At 37.2% G+C, this 18,967-nt stretch overlaps 1 protein-coding gene across 42 annotated transcripts in view; it reads left to right on the top strand.

Moving 5' to 3' along the window:
* CLASP2 (cytoplasmic linker associated protein 2) overlaps window positions 1–18,967 on the top strand; it is a 220,561-nt gene that overhangs the window by 149,403 nt on the left and 52,191 nt on the right. For 40 of the 42 annotated variants that reach the window (XM_033212944.1, XM_033212968.1, XM_033212937.1 and 37 more), the window contains 5 exons: window positions 1,516–1,679; window positions 3,113–3,191; window positions 11,388–11,531; window positions 17,453–17,596; window positions 18,720–18,826. In XM_033212944.1, the coding sequence (XP_033068835.1) occupies window positions 1,516–1,679; window positions 3,113–3,191; window positions 11,388–11,531; window positions 17,453–17,596; window positions 18,720–18,826 (638 nt within the window). Of the gene's footprint in view, window positions 1–1,515; window positions 1,680–3,112; window positions 3,192–3,631; window positions 3,683–11,387; window positions 11,532–17,452; window positions 17,597–18,719; window positions 18,827–18,967 lie in introns of all 42 variants that reach the window. The other 2 variants (XM_033212967.1, XM_033212966.1) reach the window with 1 other exon arrangement.

The following is an 18,967-nucleotide window of genomic DNA, read 5'->3' as shown; positions in this document are numbered from 1 at the left end:
AGCCAGCACATCACTGAACAGATTTGCTAGGTAACAATAAGAATGAGTACCAGATTAGTTACGTGCATTTGGTCATAGACTGGGTGTAGTGAAGTTCCTTGACAGTATTCCTGGCCTTCAGGAGAAGGCCAGAGACAGTTTAATGAAGCAGTTGGCCAAGTTTGGAATCTAAGAGAATCCAAGTTCTTGGGAGATTGTTGGGGTACGGGTGGGACAAGAGTTAAAGGAATCCACACTGAGTCGGAACATTGTTGAAGCACACACTGCCTGGGGACCAGAGAATACTCAAAAATTTAATGATGGTTTCTACTGTTACCAGGATAATGCGTCTTAAGCAAATAGCTAAAGTATATTTTTATTTTTAACTCAATTTAAATGGTGAAGCTTAATTACAACTCTGATAAAGAAAATCCTTCATTTCTAAAGAGAAAAAAACAAGAGTTCATCTATAACTGTATAATGAGAATTCAAGAAATAAAATATACATTGAGAGCAAAACCCTTAGTTCGCAAGTTAACATATTTACTTTTTGAGATTAACTTGAAAAGTTAATAATTTTAAGATTTTTTAACCCATAGTTTTTAATCTATGATTAAAATGTTTATTATAATTTGTCCAGTAATACATTATGGCTGACAGAGTTTTTTCTTCTTTACCTAGAAACTAATTTTCCAGTATGGTGTTAGGACTATCTTATAAAGAGATACAGCCTTGATAAAGGTCACTTTTCATAAGTATTTTAATGAGCTGTATCACTTATAAACATTATCTTCCCTTCACTATAATTTTTTTTCTACCTTATAAAAATGTGTAAACCAATAGATTAATATTGGAAGTAAGTAAAAAACTCATAAATGGATATGGAGACTAACAGTATGCCATCTAGGACTTTTTAGAAATCACTAAAATTTAGATGTAGACATTGATCTTGGATTTATTTTATTTTAGATGCAGTTACAGTTAAATCATTTAAAATTACCATTGAGGCAGTTTTAATAAATAATATATCCCATACCAAATTATTTGTGACAATTGTCATTTTGAGAAGTCTGAGGATACTCTAATTAGTCTATTATGCCAGGTAAATTTTATACTTTAAGGTCATTGTAGTCTTCTCATTCATTTACTCAGTACCACTCTTCGGAAAAACTGAGAGTTAGTGAAACTATAGTTTTTTCCCCTACATTTTATAGAAAACAGATTTCACTTTAACTAGTTTAAGCTGTGGCATCATTGATAATATTAGGTGTGCCAGCCATTATGGCCAAACTTTCTTTACCAAGTGATGCTGCATGGAATAGCTAATTGTCGAACTTCTGCAGAAGTTGGATAACAGTTCAAATGTACTCTTGTATCACAGAGTCCAATGAAAAGCAAGAGAGATTGTTTTTCCGCTTGGCTGCCAATCGCTGTGCCTCTGATTCCTGTGTTCCTTTCTGTATTCGGTTTGAATTGAACATAGTGGTCAATATTTCCTCTTTTTTTCTCCCTACCTCTCCCCTTTATCAACTGTAGGTATTCAGCATGTTTTTGGAAACGCTAGTGGATTTCATACAAGTCCACAAAGATGATCTTCAAGATTGGTTGTTTGTACTGCTGACACAACTACTAAAAAAAATGGGTGCTGATTTGCTTGGATCTGTTCAGGCAAAAGTTCAGAAAGCCCTTGATGTTACAAGGTAATATTTTTTTCATATATTTCAAGTTAACCTGATAATAACTAGGAATATCTAATCCCCATATTAATAGTGCAGATTTCTGAGTCCCTTTGAACAATTTAGACTGCATGGACTCCATTTGAAGATTGTTAATTATGCCCACTCATATCGTATATTTAACGCAACATTTTTCCTTAGGTCAAGCCCTGCATTTCTTTTATAAAAATTGTATTAATATTGGTTGACTAGTTCAAGGTGGTATTTTATCTTAATTGATATATCAGCAGCTGGGCATGGTGGCTCACACCTGTAATCCCAGCAGTTTGGGAGGTTGAGGCAGGCAGATCACTTGAGGTCAGGAGTTCGAGACCAGCCTGGTCAAAATGGTGAAACCGTATCTCTACTAAAAATACAAAAATTAGCCAGGTGTGGCGGGAGGCATCTGTAAGCTCAGCTACTCGGGAGGCTGAGGCAGGAGAATCGCTTGAACCCAGGAGGTGGAGGTTGCAGTGAGCTGAGATTGTGCCACTGCACTCCAGCCTGGGCAATAGAGCGAGACTCTGTCTCAAAAGAAAAAGGAAAAAAAAAGGTATCAGCAAAGTAAGGTTGAAGATTGAAGATTTTATTTAGTCTACTATAAAAAGTATTTTCTGTGTATTTAAACAATGTTTTTTAATGCATTTAAATATTCTAAATCTCTTTTCAGAAGGTTTTGAACCAATGATACAGTTCTACTTTCTTGTGTAGATTGTTGAAATAGGAAACATTTATTTCAAATATCTGTTTACTAGGTTGAGGTGAGTCAGAATTCAGATTTTAGGTGTAGAGAAACATTTCTGAGAATGTTAAGCTTTTTACTGAATACATTTTTCTGATTAAATCTATAGTTGAGGCAAGATAGGCTGTTATTTACTCTAGTATTGCTTTTTGTTTGTTTGTTTGTTTGGGACAGAGTTTTGCTCTTGTTGCCCGGGCTGGAGTACAATGGCACAATCTCAGCTCACCGCAACCTCTGCCTCCCGGGTTCAAGTGATTCTTCTGCCTCAGCCTCCCTAGTAGCTGGGATTACAGACATGCGCCACTATGCCTGGATAATTTTGTATTTTTAGTAGAGACTGGGTTTCTCCATGTTGGTCAGGCTGGTCTCGAACTCCCGACCTTAGGTGATCTGCCCACCTCAGCCTCCCAAAGTGCTTAGGAATATAAGCATGAGCCACTGCACCCAGCCTGTAGTGTTGCTTTTTAACCCTGTACTGAGTACAAATTCAGATGTTCACATTCTTCTGAGGATGCATTTATTGTATACTATACCAGATAGTTTATACCACATGCAGATACTACTTCATGGATGTTTTTTGGATGACATTATGTTTGGTATTAAGCATAGTCTTTTGCTATTACATGCGTACTTGCTAACTAAATTTTTGTTTTGCTTTGCTTTGTTCTTGTTTCAGAGAATCTTTTCCAAATGATCTTCAGTTCAATATTCTAATGAGATTTACAGTTGATCAGACCCAAACACCAAGCTTAAAGGTAAAAATTTGAGATCTTTTGAAGACATTATAAAGAATTGAAATATTTATTGAAGGGCCAGGCGCGGTGGCTCAAGCCTGTAATCCCAGCACTTTGGGAGGCCGAGACGGGCGGATCACGAGGTCAGGAGATCGAGACCATCCTGGCAAACACAGTGAAACCCTGTCTCTACTAAAAATACAAAAAAACTAGCCAGGCGAGGTGGCGGGCGCCTGTAGTCCCAGCTACTTGGGAGACTGAGGCAGGAGAATGGCGGGAACCCGGGAGGCGGAGCTTGCAGTGAGCTGAGATCTGGCCACTGCACTCCAGCCTGGGCGACAGTGCAAGACTCCGCCTCAAAAAAAAAGAGAAATATTTATTGATAAAGTTATGTTGATGTTTGTGTTTCTGTCACATGAGAAGCTGTTCAATCAGTGGGTTTTGTTTTTATAAACTTTCAGACAGTCAAGCCAGCACTTCGGGACCAGCTTCACTCTTTTTGGAGCTCCAAGGTTTTATTGTTTTTGTTTTCATTTGCATTATTTCTTTTCTTAACTCTCTGCAGTGTTTGCATCTATATTCAACTACTAACCTTTGTAAGCCTTTTACGCATGCACATATTTGATTTCAAATGTTATTTAAATGCAATGCCAGACTCTAAGTCTTTTGGAGAAACTTAATGGTGATACCCATTTGGAAGGCATCACAGTATTGCCATCTAACCCTAAGCTGGTAATGCAAACTCACTCTATAAAGTCTTATCTAATTTTATGTTTGTGATTTCCCATTACCCTTTTTTTTTTTTTAAGTGTCAGGCATTTTAACAGGTATTTTAGGCAGAATGTCAGTTTTGCCTATGTATTAACTAAACACAAATTTTTAAATTTAACCTCAGCCCCTTTCTTCAGTTATCCTTGACTGAAATAGTAAGTTTTTTTCTGATGTATGCATAACATTTGGAATTATAATTAACTTTCTCATTTGTTATATACACACATTTTCCAGTTAATGTGAAAACTAAGTGGATTCCAATTTGTGATTTAAAATGATGATTAAATTTTACATAAAAGAAAAAAATTAATGTACAAGAATAGCTCCTGAATTCTTTACTAAAGGGTTTTTTTAGTGAGTTTTATTAAATGAGATTAAAGTCAGGGAAATAACAAGCATATGTACTTACACAAGTCCTTTATTTTTCTGCTCTATCCTGCACGAAATATATTTCTACAAGCATTACTGCCCAGGATTGATTTTTCCCTTAAGTTCTGAATGCAATTGTGCCTTAGAATCACAATTATGTTTCTTGCCAGGGTTGACTTTGTAAACCGAAAAGTGTCTGAGACAAGTCTCAATCAATTTAGAGTTTGCCAAGATCGAGGATGCATCCAGGAGAAAGAGACACAAGCTACACTAGGGTCTGTGGCCTGTGCTTTCTTCCAGAGAGGGTTTTGAGGACTTTAATATTTAAAAGAGAAAGAACCAGCAGAAGGGGAAAGAGGAACAGTCAGGCATTCATCTCGTGTTCAGTAAATCTGATCTTACATAAGAGAAAGTAAACAGAGTAGAGGAAAAAGTCAAATATGTGTTTGTCTCTGGGTGAGTGGGGGATGATTTCTAGTCTCATCGTTGTCCACTACCTGTGAAGATAAACTGTTAATTTACATTGTCAGCATGAGGGAGACCACCTGAAGAGATGTGTAGCCTTCTATCTTGCAGCTGTCTGTGTATGAGCAAATGGGAGGCAGTTTTTTGGGTGATTCAGTTCCCAAGCCTAACTTTTCCCTTTGGCATAGGCCATTTTATTTTCCTTTCACAACTTACACTCAATATAATATTGTTTTCTTAGAGCTGCTAGGGGAAAGAGGGTTCATCTGTTTGATTTTGAAAAGTGACCTGCAGAAGAATAATTTACTTGATATTATTAATAGATATTTTTGAACTCAAAATGACGAAGGCATTGTACTAGGTGTTCCTGGGAATATAAAGCTTGTAATTTTATCATTATTAACTATAATATATAATAAACTCTAAAAAGTAATAAAAGTTATGATATAGGTACCTGGAGTGGTGTTCAGGTGCTACTGAAATGTATGTAGAGTTAACTAGGTGTGGTAGTTCATGCCTATAGTCCTAGCTACTCAGGAGGTGAGGCAAGAGGATTGCATGAACCCAGGAGTTGAGGTTATGGTGAGCTCTATCACGCCACTGCACTCCAGCCTGGGAGCCTCTTTTTTTTAAGAGACAGAGTGAGACCCTGTCTGTTTAAAAAAAAAAAAAAAAAAGAAGTAAAGAAAGAAAAAAAGTAGAAAATGTATATAGAGATGTTTCATGGGCCAGTGCAAATGAAGGTCTAAACCAGCTTAAGAAATAAGGGTGAGGCTGGACACAGTGGCTCACACCTGTACTCCCAGCACTTTGGGAGGCTGAGGCAGGTGGATCACTTGAGGTCAGGAGTTTGAGACCAGCCTGGCCAACATGGAGAAACCTTGTCTCTACTGAAAATACAAAAATTAACCAGGGGTGATGTTGGGTGCCTGTAGTCCCAGCTACTTAGGAGGCTGAGGCAGGAGAATCGCTCGAACCCAGGAGGCGGAGGTTGCAGTGAGCCAAAATCATGCCACTGCATTCTAGCTTGGGAGACAGAGTGAGACTTGGTCTCAGAAAAGTAAATACATAAAAATAAGCTGTTGATAGTTGAGTTCAGAGGGAGAATAAGTTGCAGGAGACTTGAGGAGAAAGACAAAGCAAAGATTAAAATGAGATATGCACAAATTAAAATTAACTTTCCTATTGGAAAACATTATACTGGAAATTGGAATCACAGATTGTTTCTCTAAAAGCGTAAATTATTTATAAATACGTATTTAATATAGATATAGATATATTAGCAAATCCATGAAGGAAAATCACTTTTTGGCTGGGCATGGTGGCTCAGGCACGTGATCCCAGCACTTTGGGAGGCCAAGGTAGGTGGATCATCTGAGGTCAGGAGTTCGTGACCAGGCTGGCCAACATGGTGAAACCGTGTCTCTACTAAAAATACAAAAAGTTAGCCGGGCATGGTAGCATGCACCTGTAATCCCAATTACTCGGGAGGCTGAGGCAGGAGAATCGCTTGAACCCAGGAGGTGGAAGTTGCAGTGAGCCGAGTCTTTGCCACTGCCCTCTAGCCTGGATGACAGAGTGAGACTCCATCTCAGAAAAAAAAGAAAATCACTTTTCAGCTCTTACATCAGTGTTTAGAATAGCAGGGAAAAGTTATATTGGAGCCATACCTTATGCCAAAAATAAAACCAGCTTTCAAGTGGGTGACAGGATTATGTATAAAAAGTTTAACAGATTATAGAAAACCACATGTAACTTGAGTATCAGATCTAGAAAATTTTTTTATCTTTCAGATAAATGATGGACGTTTATATACAATTTTACATCTCTTCAGAGTGTTATGTGATTACATGTCATGAGGAAGCAATGGGGGGAAATGGCAATACAAAGTGATTTTATTTGAATTAGTAATACTTTAAAGATAAATGTAATTTTTGCTGACCTCTTTTTCTGGGTTTCACAAACAAGTTAAAGAATTTCACATCCCTTAGCAGCTAGATTGTTTTTCCTTCTCTGAAAAAGAATGCATGTTTGCTGTATTAAAATTATAAACTAGATATAACCTTGTAAAATATCCTGATAAATATACGTGTTCAAATGATTATATATGTATTGTGGTTATGTTGCCTGTTAGTGTAGTAAACACATAACATTCTGTGAAACCCTTGTAAAATTTTGCATGATGATAAATTGCCAAGGCACTGCATTAATTGAATCTCACATAGTGTAAATAAATATATTCAGTTATTGATGGTGGCAAATTATAAACAAAATACATTGATGTTCATTTTTTGATTTAACATAGTCACCTTCCATCTATTAACACTGAGAGAGGATGACATTGCTTCAGGAATTCAGAATATTGGCCAGGGAATGGTGGCTTATACCTGTAATCCCAACACTATGGGAGGCCAAGGTGGGCAGATCACTAGAGTCCAGGAGTTCAAGACTAGCCTGGGCAACATGGCAAAACCCCGTCTCTACAAAAATTTATTTTTTAATTAGCTGGATGTGGTGGTGCATGCCTGTGATCTCAGCTACTTGGGAAGCTGAGGTGGGAGGATCACTTGAGTTGGGATGTCAAGGCTACCAGTGAGCTGAGATCACACCACTGCACTCCACCCTGGGTGACAGAGTGAGACCTTATCTCCAAAAAAAAAAAAATCAGAATATTATGTGCTATCATAATTTAATTGTGCCTGGTACTTTAACCAGAAATCTCTTTTCCTGTCTACTACACATTTCTGATGGCTAATAGGTTAACTTTTGGTTTTTGCAATGAATTTATTTAAAGTTACAGATATGCCTTTTAATTGACAAGTAAAAATTCTATATACTTATGGCATATAACATGTTTTGATATATGTATACATTGTGGAATGGCTAAATCAAGTTATTTAACATTTGTATTACCTCATAGGTGTATCTTTTTTTGTGGCGAGAACACATAAAATTCACTCTTATCAATTTTCAAATATGCCATATATTGTTCTTAACTGTAGTCACCATGATGTACAGGTCTCTTTTTGTTGTTGCTAATTATTTATCAAGAGAAACTATTTCTTACCCCACATATTCATAATTCATAGTTCAGAAACACAAGTCAGTTACAAACTTCTAGGTCATTCAGCCTGAAGAAATTCTTTATATTCCATAATCCCTTTGTACCCTGGAAGATACCAGCCTTTCTCATCTCCTCAAAATCTTTCATGGAATCATAATTTCCATAGAAATCTTCGTGTGCCTTCTTTCCTGGTTTAGCTACAGCAAACTTATAAAGAGCTGCTACCCCCAGGGATACAATGAATGCTCCTACAATATGAAATTGCAGACATTTGGCCAGAAGACCATGCATCTGAGATTTCATCATAGCACTGGGAGTCATAGTAGTTGCTGTCCTTGATAGCTATGTCAACCTCTACACCAACATCTTCCTGGCTGATGGAGAAATCAAACCTCTTAAACCTATTACTCCTGTCTAACTAAAATGTTGTGCCCTTTGACCAACATCTCTCCAGTCCCCTACCCTCCATTTTACTCTCTGTTTCTATAAATTTGACTTTTTTTTTACATGCTACATGTAAATGAGATCATACAGTATTTGTCTTTCTATGTCTGGCTTATTTCATTTAACATATTGTCCTCCAGGTTCATCTTCATTATCACAAATAACAGAATTTCCTTTATCAGGCTGACTAGTATTCCATTGTGTATATATATACCACATTTTCATTATCTTTTCAGCCACTGATAGACACTTAGGTTGATTACTTTTTTTTTTCCTGAGACAGAGTTTCGCTCCTGTTGCCCAGGCTGGAGTGCAGTGGTGTAACCTCAGTTCAACGCAACTCCACCTCCCAAGTTCAAGCGATCTCCTGCCTCAGCCTCCCAAGTAGCTGGGATTACAGGTGCCCACCACCACGCCCAGCTAATTTTTGTATTTTTAGTATAGACGAGGTTTTACCACGTTGGCCTGGCTGGCCTTGACCTCCTGACCTTAGGTGATCCGCCTGCCTCGGCCTCCCAAAGTGCTGGGATTACAGGCGTGAGCCACTGTGCCTGGCTGATTCCATATCTTGGTATTATGAGTAATGCTGCAGTGAACATGGAAGTGCAGATGTCACTTGAACATTCTGATTTCATGTCCTTTGGGTATATACCCACTAGTGAAATGCTAGATCATATGGCAGTTCTATTTCTAATTTTTTGAGGAACCTCCATATTATTTTCCATAATGGCAGTACTAATTTACATTTCCACCAGCATTGTGGAAGAGTTTCATTTTCTCCACGTCATCATCAACACTTATCTTTCATCTTTTTGATAACAGTCATTCTAACAGGTGTGAGGTGAATATCTCAAATGTGGTATTAGTCTGCCTTTCCCTGATGAATACTGATATTGATCATTTTTCCATACACCTATTGGCCATTTGTATGTCTTTCTTTGAGAAATGTCTATTCGGATCCTTTGCCCATTTTCTTTGTTTATTTGTTTTCTTGCTATTGAGTCATGTGAGTTTCTTACATATTTTGAATGTTAACCGCTTATCAGATGTATGGTTTACAGTACAATACTTTCTCCCATTTTGTAGTTGTCTCTTCACTCTGTTGATTGTTTCCTTTGCTGTGCAGAAGCTTTTTAGTTTGATGTAATCTCATTTGTCTATTTTTGCTTTTGTTGACTATGTAGAGTTATAAATACTTCTTAAAATTCATTATGAAAGAAAAATGTAATTTGATCTCTTTTTAACTGGAAGGAGGAAGGGAAAAATGTACATGTGTCAGAACCTTATTTTAGTATTTTGCTCCCATGAATTTATTCAGTATGGCACTTCCCAGAGACCTTATTTTGCCCGAGCGACAAAAATGACATTAAAATCAATAGTAAGGGAAGAAAAAACATACAAAAAAATTACCTTTAAATTTGACAATTTCTTCTCAAGTTTCAATCGTACATTTAAACCTTCATTATTCTAAGTCAGCAAATTAGTATTTAATATGTGTTCAGCATCCTTGCTGTGTCCAAGGACTGTGTACTGTGTCATGTGCTGTTTCTTAAGTGCACAGGTAGAACATAGTGGCTATAGTTAATAACAATGTATTGTATACTTGAAAATTGCTAATGAGGGGATGTGGAATGGAGAGCTGTAGGTCAAAGTATACAAAGTTGCAGATCCATAGGATGAATAAGTCTAGAGATCTAACAGACAACATGAAGACCATAGTTCATAATATTGTGTTATATGTGGGATTTTTGCTAAAAGAGTAGATTTTAGGTGCTCTTGCTACACACACAAAAGGGGTAACTGAGATAATGGATTCATTGATTTGCTTGACTATAAGAAACATTTCACTGTGTGTATGTATATCAAAACTAGTACACATTAAATATATAAAACTTTAAAATTGAATTTATAAAAAGAAAATTGCCAAGAGAATAGATTTTAAGTGTTCTCACCACAAAAAAAGTAAGTATATGAAGTAATGCATTTATTAATTAGCTCAATTATAGCCATTCCACAGATATATATATTTCAGACATCTGCCTTCCGTGCACCTACACATCAAGAATTACTGGGAGAATAGGCCAGGCACGGTGGCTCATGCCTGTAATCCCAGCACTTCAGGAGACTGAGGTGGGCAGATCATGAGGTCAGGAGTTCGAGACCAGCATGGCCAACAAGGTGAAACCTCGTCTCTGCTAAAAATACAAAAATTAGCTGGGTGTAGTGCCTGTAATTCCAGCTACTTGGGAGGTTGAGGCAGGAGAGCTGTTTGAACCCAGGAGGCAGAGGTTGCAGTGAGCCAAGATCGTACCATTGCACTCCAGCCTGGGCAACAGGGTGAGACTCTGTCTCAAAAAAAAAAAAAAATATATATATATATATAATATATATATATATATACCCACACAGAACATTTTTATCCACAGAGGTGTTGTCTTTTCTTCGGTGGTACTTGTGTAACTCATTTTTGTGACAGTTGTTTTGGAAGGCAGGTCTAACAACTAGTAGACTCAGTAAGGAACCTCATCTCATTGTGTGAGTCTGTGTTTAACAACAACAACAACAAAAACTATATTGCTCACCTTGATTGCTCCCTTGATTTGCCATACCTTTTTTTTAAAACACTTTGGTTCATTTTCCCAAAAACAAAATTACAGTATTAATAAAGACTAGCTCCCTGTGAGGCTGGCCAAGAGTCAGCCATAAGCTCTGACGGCTGATTTAAGGAAATGTTTATAATCTTGTCAAGATAGTCTTCAGCAGTTGTTCAAACCTTGGGAATGAAACACCTGGGACCTCGAAGTTCTGATTGTGTGTGAAAAACAAAAGTCATCAACACTGTCATATACTTGTACCTCAGGTAGGTAGGTGATTGTATCATGTGGCTGGGCATGATGTCTCATGCCTGTAATCCCAGCTCTTTGGGAGGCCGAACTGGGAGGATTGCTTGAGGCCAGGAGCTCAAGACCAGCCTGGCCAACATAGTAAGACCGTATCCGTATATTAAAAAAAATCATCATCATCACCTGATTATTTTTGAAATGTTCTCTAGTGTCTCACAATAACCATCTTTCTGCCCTTTCTCTTTGTGCTTTCCTCTGCAGGTGAAGGTTGCTATCCTTAAATACATAGAAACTCTGGCCAAACAGATGGATCCAGGAGATTTTATAAATTCCAGTGAAACTCGCCTAGCAGTGTCTCGGGTCATCACTTGGACAACAGAACCAAAAAGTTCTGATGTTCGGAAGGTATGTTTTAATATGAGGTTTAGAAGATAAATTGGGAAAAACGTCAGTTATTGTGGATTGCCAGTGAAGTGAGCTAATATTTTCAGCACCTTAGCAATTAGCAGTGAGTTATGAAGAGCTTTTTAAAAAAATCTTTAAAATTGTTTCAAATTTTATCTAATTAATGTGAGTGTAATTTTCAAACCTAGAATCAAAAGTAGCTGCCCTTACAACAATTCTCCCTCTAGTTTTATAACCATTCAGAGTATTTCAAATCATTCCCCTTGCATTTACCTATACATTTCAAATAAGAAACTTACACTATTGTTTGATTTATCAATTTTTAGACTTTTTTTAATCTGTTGATAAATGTAGACATTAGGTATATCCGTCTATCTTGGTAAGTGAGGACTTAGCTTTCTCATACTTTCTGTATCCTTTCTAAGGTATTCATAAAATACTTACGAATCAATTACTAGTTATCAGTAGAAAAGATTTACATTTGACTATGCAGGTATTCACTTCTATACCAAGTGATTTGCGACTGCTTTCTTTCTTATAGAAACGTTATATGTCCTAGAGTTGATAATTTGCCTTGCTTTTTCATTTGCCTACGTTTTTTTTTTAAGTATCATAATATTTTCAACATCTCTGCTATACGTGTATGGCTATTACTTTTCACATGCTGAAAAACATAGATTAAACTTATTTTATTTTCTAGAGAGCTCCTTCCTAGACATTCCGTTGTTTTCTCCAGTTTTGACATGTTTCTCCCCAGGCCTGCTGCACACACGTCTGCCTGCAATTTCTCTCGAGCATCTTCCTGAGACTTATCTTCATCTCTGTTTACTTCTTGCATCTTTTTTTTTTTTTTAAGAGACAGAGTCTCGCTTTTTCACCCAGGCTGGAGTGCAGTGGCATAATAATGGCTCACTGCAACCTCCACCTTCCGATTCAAGTGATTCTCATGCCTCAGCCTCCTGAGTAGCTGGGATTACAGGCTAATTTTTGTGTTTTTAATAGAGATGGGGGTTTCACCATATTGGACCAAGCTGTTCTCAAACTCCTGTCCTCAAGTGATCTGCCCACCTCGGCCTCCCAAAATGCTGGGATTACAGATGTGAGCCACTGCACCCAGGCTGTTTCTTGTATCTTGTATTTACTTCTATTTACTTTCTTTTCTGGTGAATCATTTCCATCAACATTTGCTGCAAAAGGAGTACACATAGGCTGTACGCAGTTGGCTCACGCCTGTAATCTCAACACGGGTAGGCTGAGGCAGGGGGATTGTCTGAGCTCAGGAGCTTGAGACCAGCCGGAGCAACATGGCGAAACCCTATCTCTACTAAAAAATATAAAAAATTGGGTGCAATGGCATGCACCTGTAGCCCTAGCTACCTGGGAGGCTAAGGTGGGAGGATCACTTGAGCCCAGGAGGTCGAGGATGCAGTGAGAAAGATCATGCCACTGCACTCCAGCCTGGGTGACAGAGTGAGACCTTATCTAATAAAAAAAAAAAAAAAAGTACACAGAATATACATTTTTTTGTGATCTCTATTTCCAGTGATGAGCACTGCACCCAACAACAGAAGAATATTCTTCTCAAGTACACTTGGAACATTCTGCATGCTAGGCCATGAAACAAATCTCAATAGTTAAAATGATAGAACTAATACACAGTATGTTCTCTGACCACAATAGAATGAAATTAGAGTCAGTAATAGAAAGGAGTTTGGAAAATCGACAGACAGCTCACTCTTAAGTAATCAGTGGGCCAAAGAGGAAATCAAAAGAGAAATAAGAAAATTCACTGAGAAATACGTTGAGATGAGTGAAAATGAGGACATGGCATACCAAAATGTATGGGATAAAGCTAAAGCAGTGGTTCCAGGGAAATTTGTCACTCTTAATGCCTACAATAAAAAGATAACTCTCAAATCAGTAATCCAGTTCACCACCATAACACACTGGAAAAAGAAAAGCATACTAAACCTGAAGATAGCAAAAGGGAGGATATAATCAAGATAAAAGCAAAAGTTAATGAAATAGAGACTGGGAAAACCAGTGAAACCAAAAGCTGGTTCTTTGGAAAGATCAACGAAATTGACAAACCTTTAGCTAGACGTATCAGGGTAAAAAGAGAAAACATTCAAATTACTAGAATTATAAATGTACTGGGTGTGGTGGCTCACACCTGTAATCCTAGCACCTGGGTGTGGTGGCTCACACCTATAATCCCAAGGTGGGAGGATCACTTGAGGCTGGGAGTCTGAGACCAGCCTGAGCAAAATGACAAGACCTCATCTATGCAAAAAAATTCAAAATTAGGTGGATATGGTGGTGCATGCCTGTAGTCCTAGATACTCAAAAGACTGAAGCAGGAAGATCACTTGAGCCAAGGAGTTCAAGGGTGCAGTGAGCTATGATCATGCTACTGCACTCCAGCCTGGATGATAGTGAGACTCCCAACTCAAAAAAAAAAAAAAAAAAGAAAGAAACCGTAGTTGTTATCTATTGCAGTAGGAAATCACTAGAAAATGTCTCAAGCTGATAATGAAGAAATAATTGTATAAGCCTGTCAATCCTATCAGTAGAAACAAGCGTTACAAAAGAGGACTCTGGAAAGCTGAAAAAGGGAATTAAGATTTATAAAATGATGGTCAGGCACGGTGGCTCACACCTGTAATCCCAGCACTTTGGGAGGCTGAAGCAGATGGATTGCCCGAGCCCAGAAGAGACCAGCCTGGGTAACATGGTGAAACCCTGTCTATGCAAAAATTAATTGAGTATGGTAGCATACATCTGTAGTCACAGCTACTCGGGAGGCTGGGGTAGGAGGATCATTCAAGTCTGGGAGGTCGACGCTACAGTGAACTGTGATCACACCACTGCACTCCAGCCCGAGTGACAGAGCAACACCCCATCTCAAAAAAAAAATACATAAAATAAAACTGCACGAAGAAAAGCCCAGGCTCAGATGGCTTCATTGGTGGTAAATTCCACCAAACAATTAATAGCAGTTCTTCACACAATTCTCCAAACAAGCAGAAGAGGAAGGAATACTTCCCAGTTTATTCTATGAGACCAGTTTTATTCTGATACCAAAACTAGACAGAGACATCACACATCAAAGAAACACTACAGACCAGCATCTCTTTATGAATATGAATGCCTTAATCTTCAGCAAAATGCTGGCAAGCCAAATTTAGCAACATATATAAAAGAATTATATACCATGACTCTATTAGTTCGTTTTCATGCTGCTGATAAAGACATATTTGAGACTGGGCAATTTACAGAAGAAAGGTTTAATTGTACTTAGTTTCATGGGACTCGGGAAGCCTGACAATCATGGCAGAAGCCAAGGAGGAGCAAATAATGTCTTACGTGGATGTCAGCAGGCAAAGAGAGAGAGAATGAGCCAAGTGAAATGGGTTTCCCCTTGTCAAATCATCAGATTTCGTGAGACTTATTCACTACCACAAGAACAGTGTGGCGGAAACCACCCCCATGATTCAGTTGTCTCCCACGGGGTGCCTCCAACACGTGGGAATTATGGGAGTATAATTCAAGATGAGATTTCGGTGGGGACACAGAGCCAAACCATATCAATGACCAAGAGGGGTTTATCCCAGGAATGTAAAGTTAGATTAACATCCAAAAATCTATTAATGTAATATACCATATCAATAGTAAAAATACAGAAACCACATAATCATCTCAATAGACAGGAAAATAGAACACTTAAAACAGGAATAAATCGTCATGAACTCGGATTTGTCAGTGGATCCTTCGATACGGTATCAGAAGCTTAGGCAACAAATGGAAAAACAGATAAGTTGGATTTCATCAAAATTTAAATTTTGCGATATTCCAAGAACAAGAATACTGATGTGACTATAGAAATTATTGGCACATTTTTAAGTCACGGAGTAATATGATTTATGTTTTTAAAGATTATGCTGTCTGATGTGACACAAATGGACTAGTATAAGGGAGAAGAAAGAAGAAAAGGGAGAGCTGATACTGAAAGGAACCTAAGTCCTCATCTGTTGTAGGAAATACTAGAAAATGTCTCAAGCTGATCAGTGAAGAAAAAATTTTATAAACCTATGAATCCTAACTATTTGTAAAAGCAAGCATTACAAAAGGGAACTCTGGAGAGCTGAACAATGGAATTGAGATTTATAAAACCTTTTCTAAAACTGGTTTTTAAAAATCTGTATGTATGTATTACTTTGATAGAAAGACTACAAGTAGAAATTTGTATTTCTACAAAAAAGAAATATGAAATATATCTAGTAAAACAAATATGACATTAGGAAATTTAAAACCACAAGAAAGGAAGGATATGATCAAAATATACTAACGCTATGTATTTTATGTCATATGGTGTTAGTAAAGAAATAGACAAATAGATCAATGGAACGTGAAGGAAGGTCCAGAGACACTTAGGTTTATATAGGAGATTAGTTCATTATACAAGTGTCACTTCAAGTCATGAGGAAATGATATACTCATTGGTAAAGGGTTTGGGAGCTATTGGGATGTCTGTCCCTACAGGGGAAATAAAGCTGGATCTCCAAACCAAAGTAAACTAGATGGAATAAAGTATATATTAACAATTACTAGTTCATTTGCTCAAATTTACTTGTGGTCCATTCAATGTGGTGGTTCCAAAAAAAGTATGAGATCGTAACTTTTGTTTTCAAACTGCAAATATTAATAGCTTTATTTAAGCACTATTAACATGTTAGATACCCAGAGTATATACCCACACAACTTATACTTTTTTCTTATACTTTTTGTTTTTAACAAAATGTGCTCATATTATAGCACTCCTTTTTTTTTTTTTTTTTTCCCCTTCCCTTTTGAGATTAAGTCTCAGTCTGTCTCCCAGGCTGGAGTGCAGTGGCACGATCTCTGCTCACTGCAACTTCCACTTCCCAGGTTCAAGAGATTCTCTGGCCTCAGCCTCCCAAGTAGCTGGGATTACAAGCACACACCACCACACCCAGCTAATTTTTGTATTTTTAGTAGAGATGAGGTTTCATCATGTTAGCCAGACTGGCCTCGAACTCCTGACCTCAAGTGATCCACCTGCCTTTGCCTCCCAAAGTGCTGGGATTACAGGTGTGAGCCACTGCACCTGGCCTGTATAGCAGTCTTATAGTTTTTCTTCAACAGTATATAATAGACCTTTCTCAGTTTCTACATTGAGAGCTATATCATCTTCCAAGATTGTGTTGTATAGTATTCCATCGTTCCAATATAACATAATTTAACCACTCCCCTTAGTGTTCTATATTCAGTTGTATTTTTCATAGAGTGGGTTCAGAAAGGTCCAAAATGAAGTGTGCAGATTTGGATACACGTCATGTGATCATAAATGATTTGAGTTTCTCCTTAATTAAGTATATAATTTGAATTTCAAAGTTTGGCTTTTAGTAATGCAGTTGATTACTTCAGAAGCAGAAAAGAATTGCATAACTTTTCTTAACTGATCTGAGTAAGCTGTATTTTGTTCCCGTTTCCACAGAACATACTTTAGCTTCAAATTGTAGAGTTGTTATGTTAACTGCTTGTGAGAAGATTAGATATTATTTCTCCTTGTAATCGTTTATTAGAAAAACTAAAATACTGTAGTAGTATGTAACAGAGTAACCCTGGAAACCGTCATGGTTAACTTTTCCATTGTCTATTAGGTAATGTTTGTTATGCTTTTCATATTCCCTTCTTACCTTCAAAAATCTGGTAGGCTGATTTTTTTTTTTTTTTTTTCCTTCCAGCAAAACAGTTTGAAAGCAAATAAGAATATCTTCCTTTTCCTTTTTGGGAAAGATGGTCAAGCTTCATGCTATTGAACAGCAATGTAGGGAAAGAAAATGGTCTCGTCTGAGTAACAAAAATATATTCATTTACTGTATGCCTTTGTTTTTTAGGCAGCACAGTCTGTACTGATTTCGTTATTTGAACTCAATACCCCAGAGTTTACAATGTTATTAGGAGCTTTACCAAAAACTTTTCAGGATGGTGCTACGAAGCTTCTTCATAATCACCTTCGAAACACTGGCAATGGAACCCAGGTAATTCTTACTTATTTTCTTGGCTGTTATATAATGTGATGGTTGATTTAACAATAATTGCTTTCTTTTATACGAGGTAAACTTGATCCTTAATATATAATTTTTGCATCTTTATTTGGCAGCATTTCCTGAGCAGAATTAAATATTGTCTTGGAAGAATCCCTATGCCTGTCCTATTTATATAATATTATACTTTGTGTACAGTAGGATGGTGGTAAACAGTGGCCAGGTATGAACAAGAAAAGCAAAATGTGAGCAAAACATAGATGAGAGCACCAGCTGGAAGCCATTAGAATCAGGACATGCTCTTTAGATGAACCAATTCTTATTTGAGGACTAACAGGGATGACTTACTCCAGGGTTAACAAATAAGATTCCAAAGAGATAGTGCTTTAAGAAGTGTGGTCACATTAAATGATCGCAGGTTTGTCAGTCCATTTATACTTGGATGTGCAGGAATTTGTTTTGAAGAAGTAAGTTCTGAGTAAATGAAACATTGAAATATGTATATTTATGTGTTTGTGTATACATACATATTTTACTCGTATGTAATAATTTACATTATATGCTTAAAGAATTGAACTAAAGCATTAAAAAGAAAGACATTTGATAGCAAATAAAAGAGATACACTGATGGCAGGCTTAAAGTCTGAGGAGGGTTAAAAGTAATCCTAAAACAATTTCTTGTGAACCAGAGTCAGTCATCTTTTTGAAGGGAGTAGGGATTATTTTATCATATCTTAAGAATAGGTATATTAGTAGTATGACCAGATTTAACTCGCTTGGTGTAAAGCAAAGTCAAGGAGGGATAAAATTTGAGCGTTAGTAATGGTTAGAAGAATGAAATTAGCTCAGAACAGGAAGCTAATTTAAAATTATATTCAATTCTTGAGGGAAAGGATGTTGATAATATTTGAGAACAGGAAGCAGGTGAGAACAGAAAAAGACTAAAGAGTTATATTACTAAATAGGGAGAAATTTTTCCCCTGGAAACCAGACATAAGTACATGAATATTTAAAGTATTAACCTCTAAATATGGCCCTTTAATATGGTTCAACCTCATGTTTGTGTTAAGTGAACTTACCTGTAATATGTTAATATTTCTTTGACTCCTTTCATCAGAGTTCCATGGGGAGTCCTTTGACAAGACCAACACCACGATCACCAGCTAACTGGTCCAGTCCTCTTACTTCACCTACCAATACATCACAGAATACTTTATCTCCAAGGTAATAAAAGGATGATTTTTCATGATGGTTTGTATTTGTAAATTCCCATTGTTTGTTTTTTGTTTGTTTGTTTGTTTGTTTGAGGCAGAGTCTTGCTCTGTCCCCCAGGCTGGAGTGCGGTGATGTGATCTCAGCTCACTG

This window comes from Trachypithecus francoisi, unplaced genomic scaffold (assembly GCF_009764315.1).
Source record: "Trachypithecus francoisi isolate TF-2019V2 unplaced genomic scaffold, Tfra_2.0 Lachesis_group0, whole genome shotgun sequence".
Taxonomy (NCBI): Eukaryota; Metazoa; Chordata; class Mammalia; order Primates; family Cercopithecidae; genus Trachypithecus; species Trachypithecus francoisi.
The sequence above is the reverse complement of the archived record's forward strand: the minus strand, read 5'-3'. Positions and strand labels throughout refer to the sequence as shown.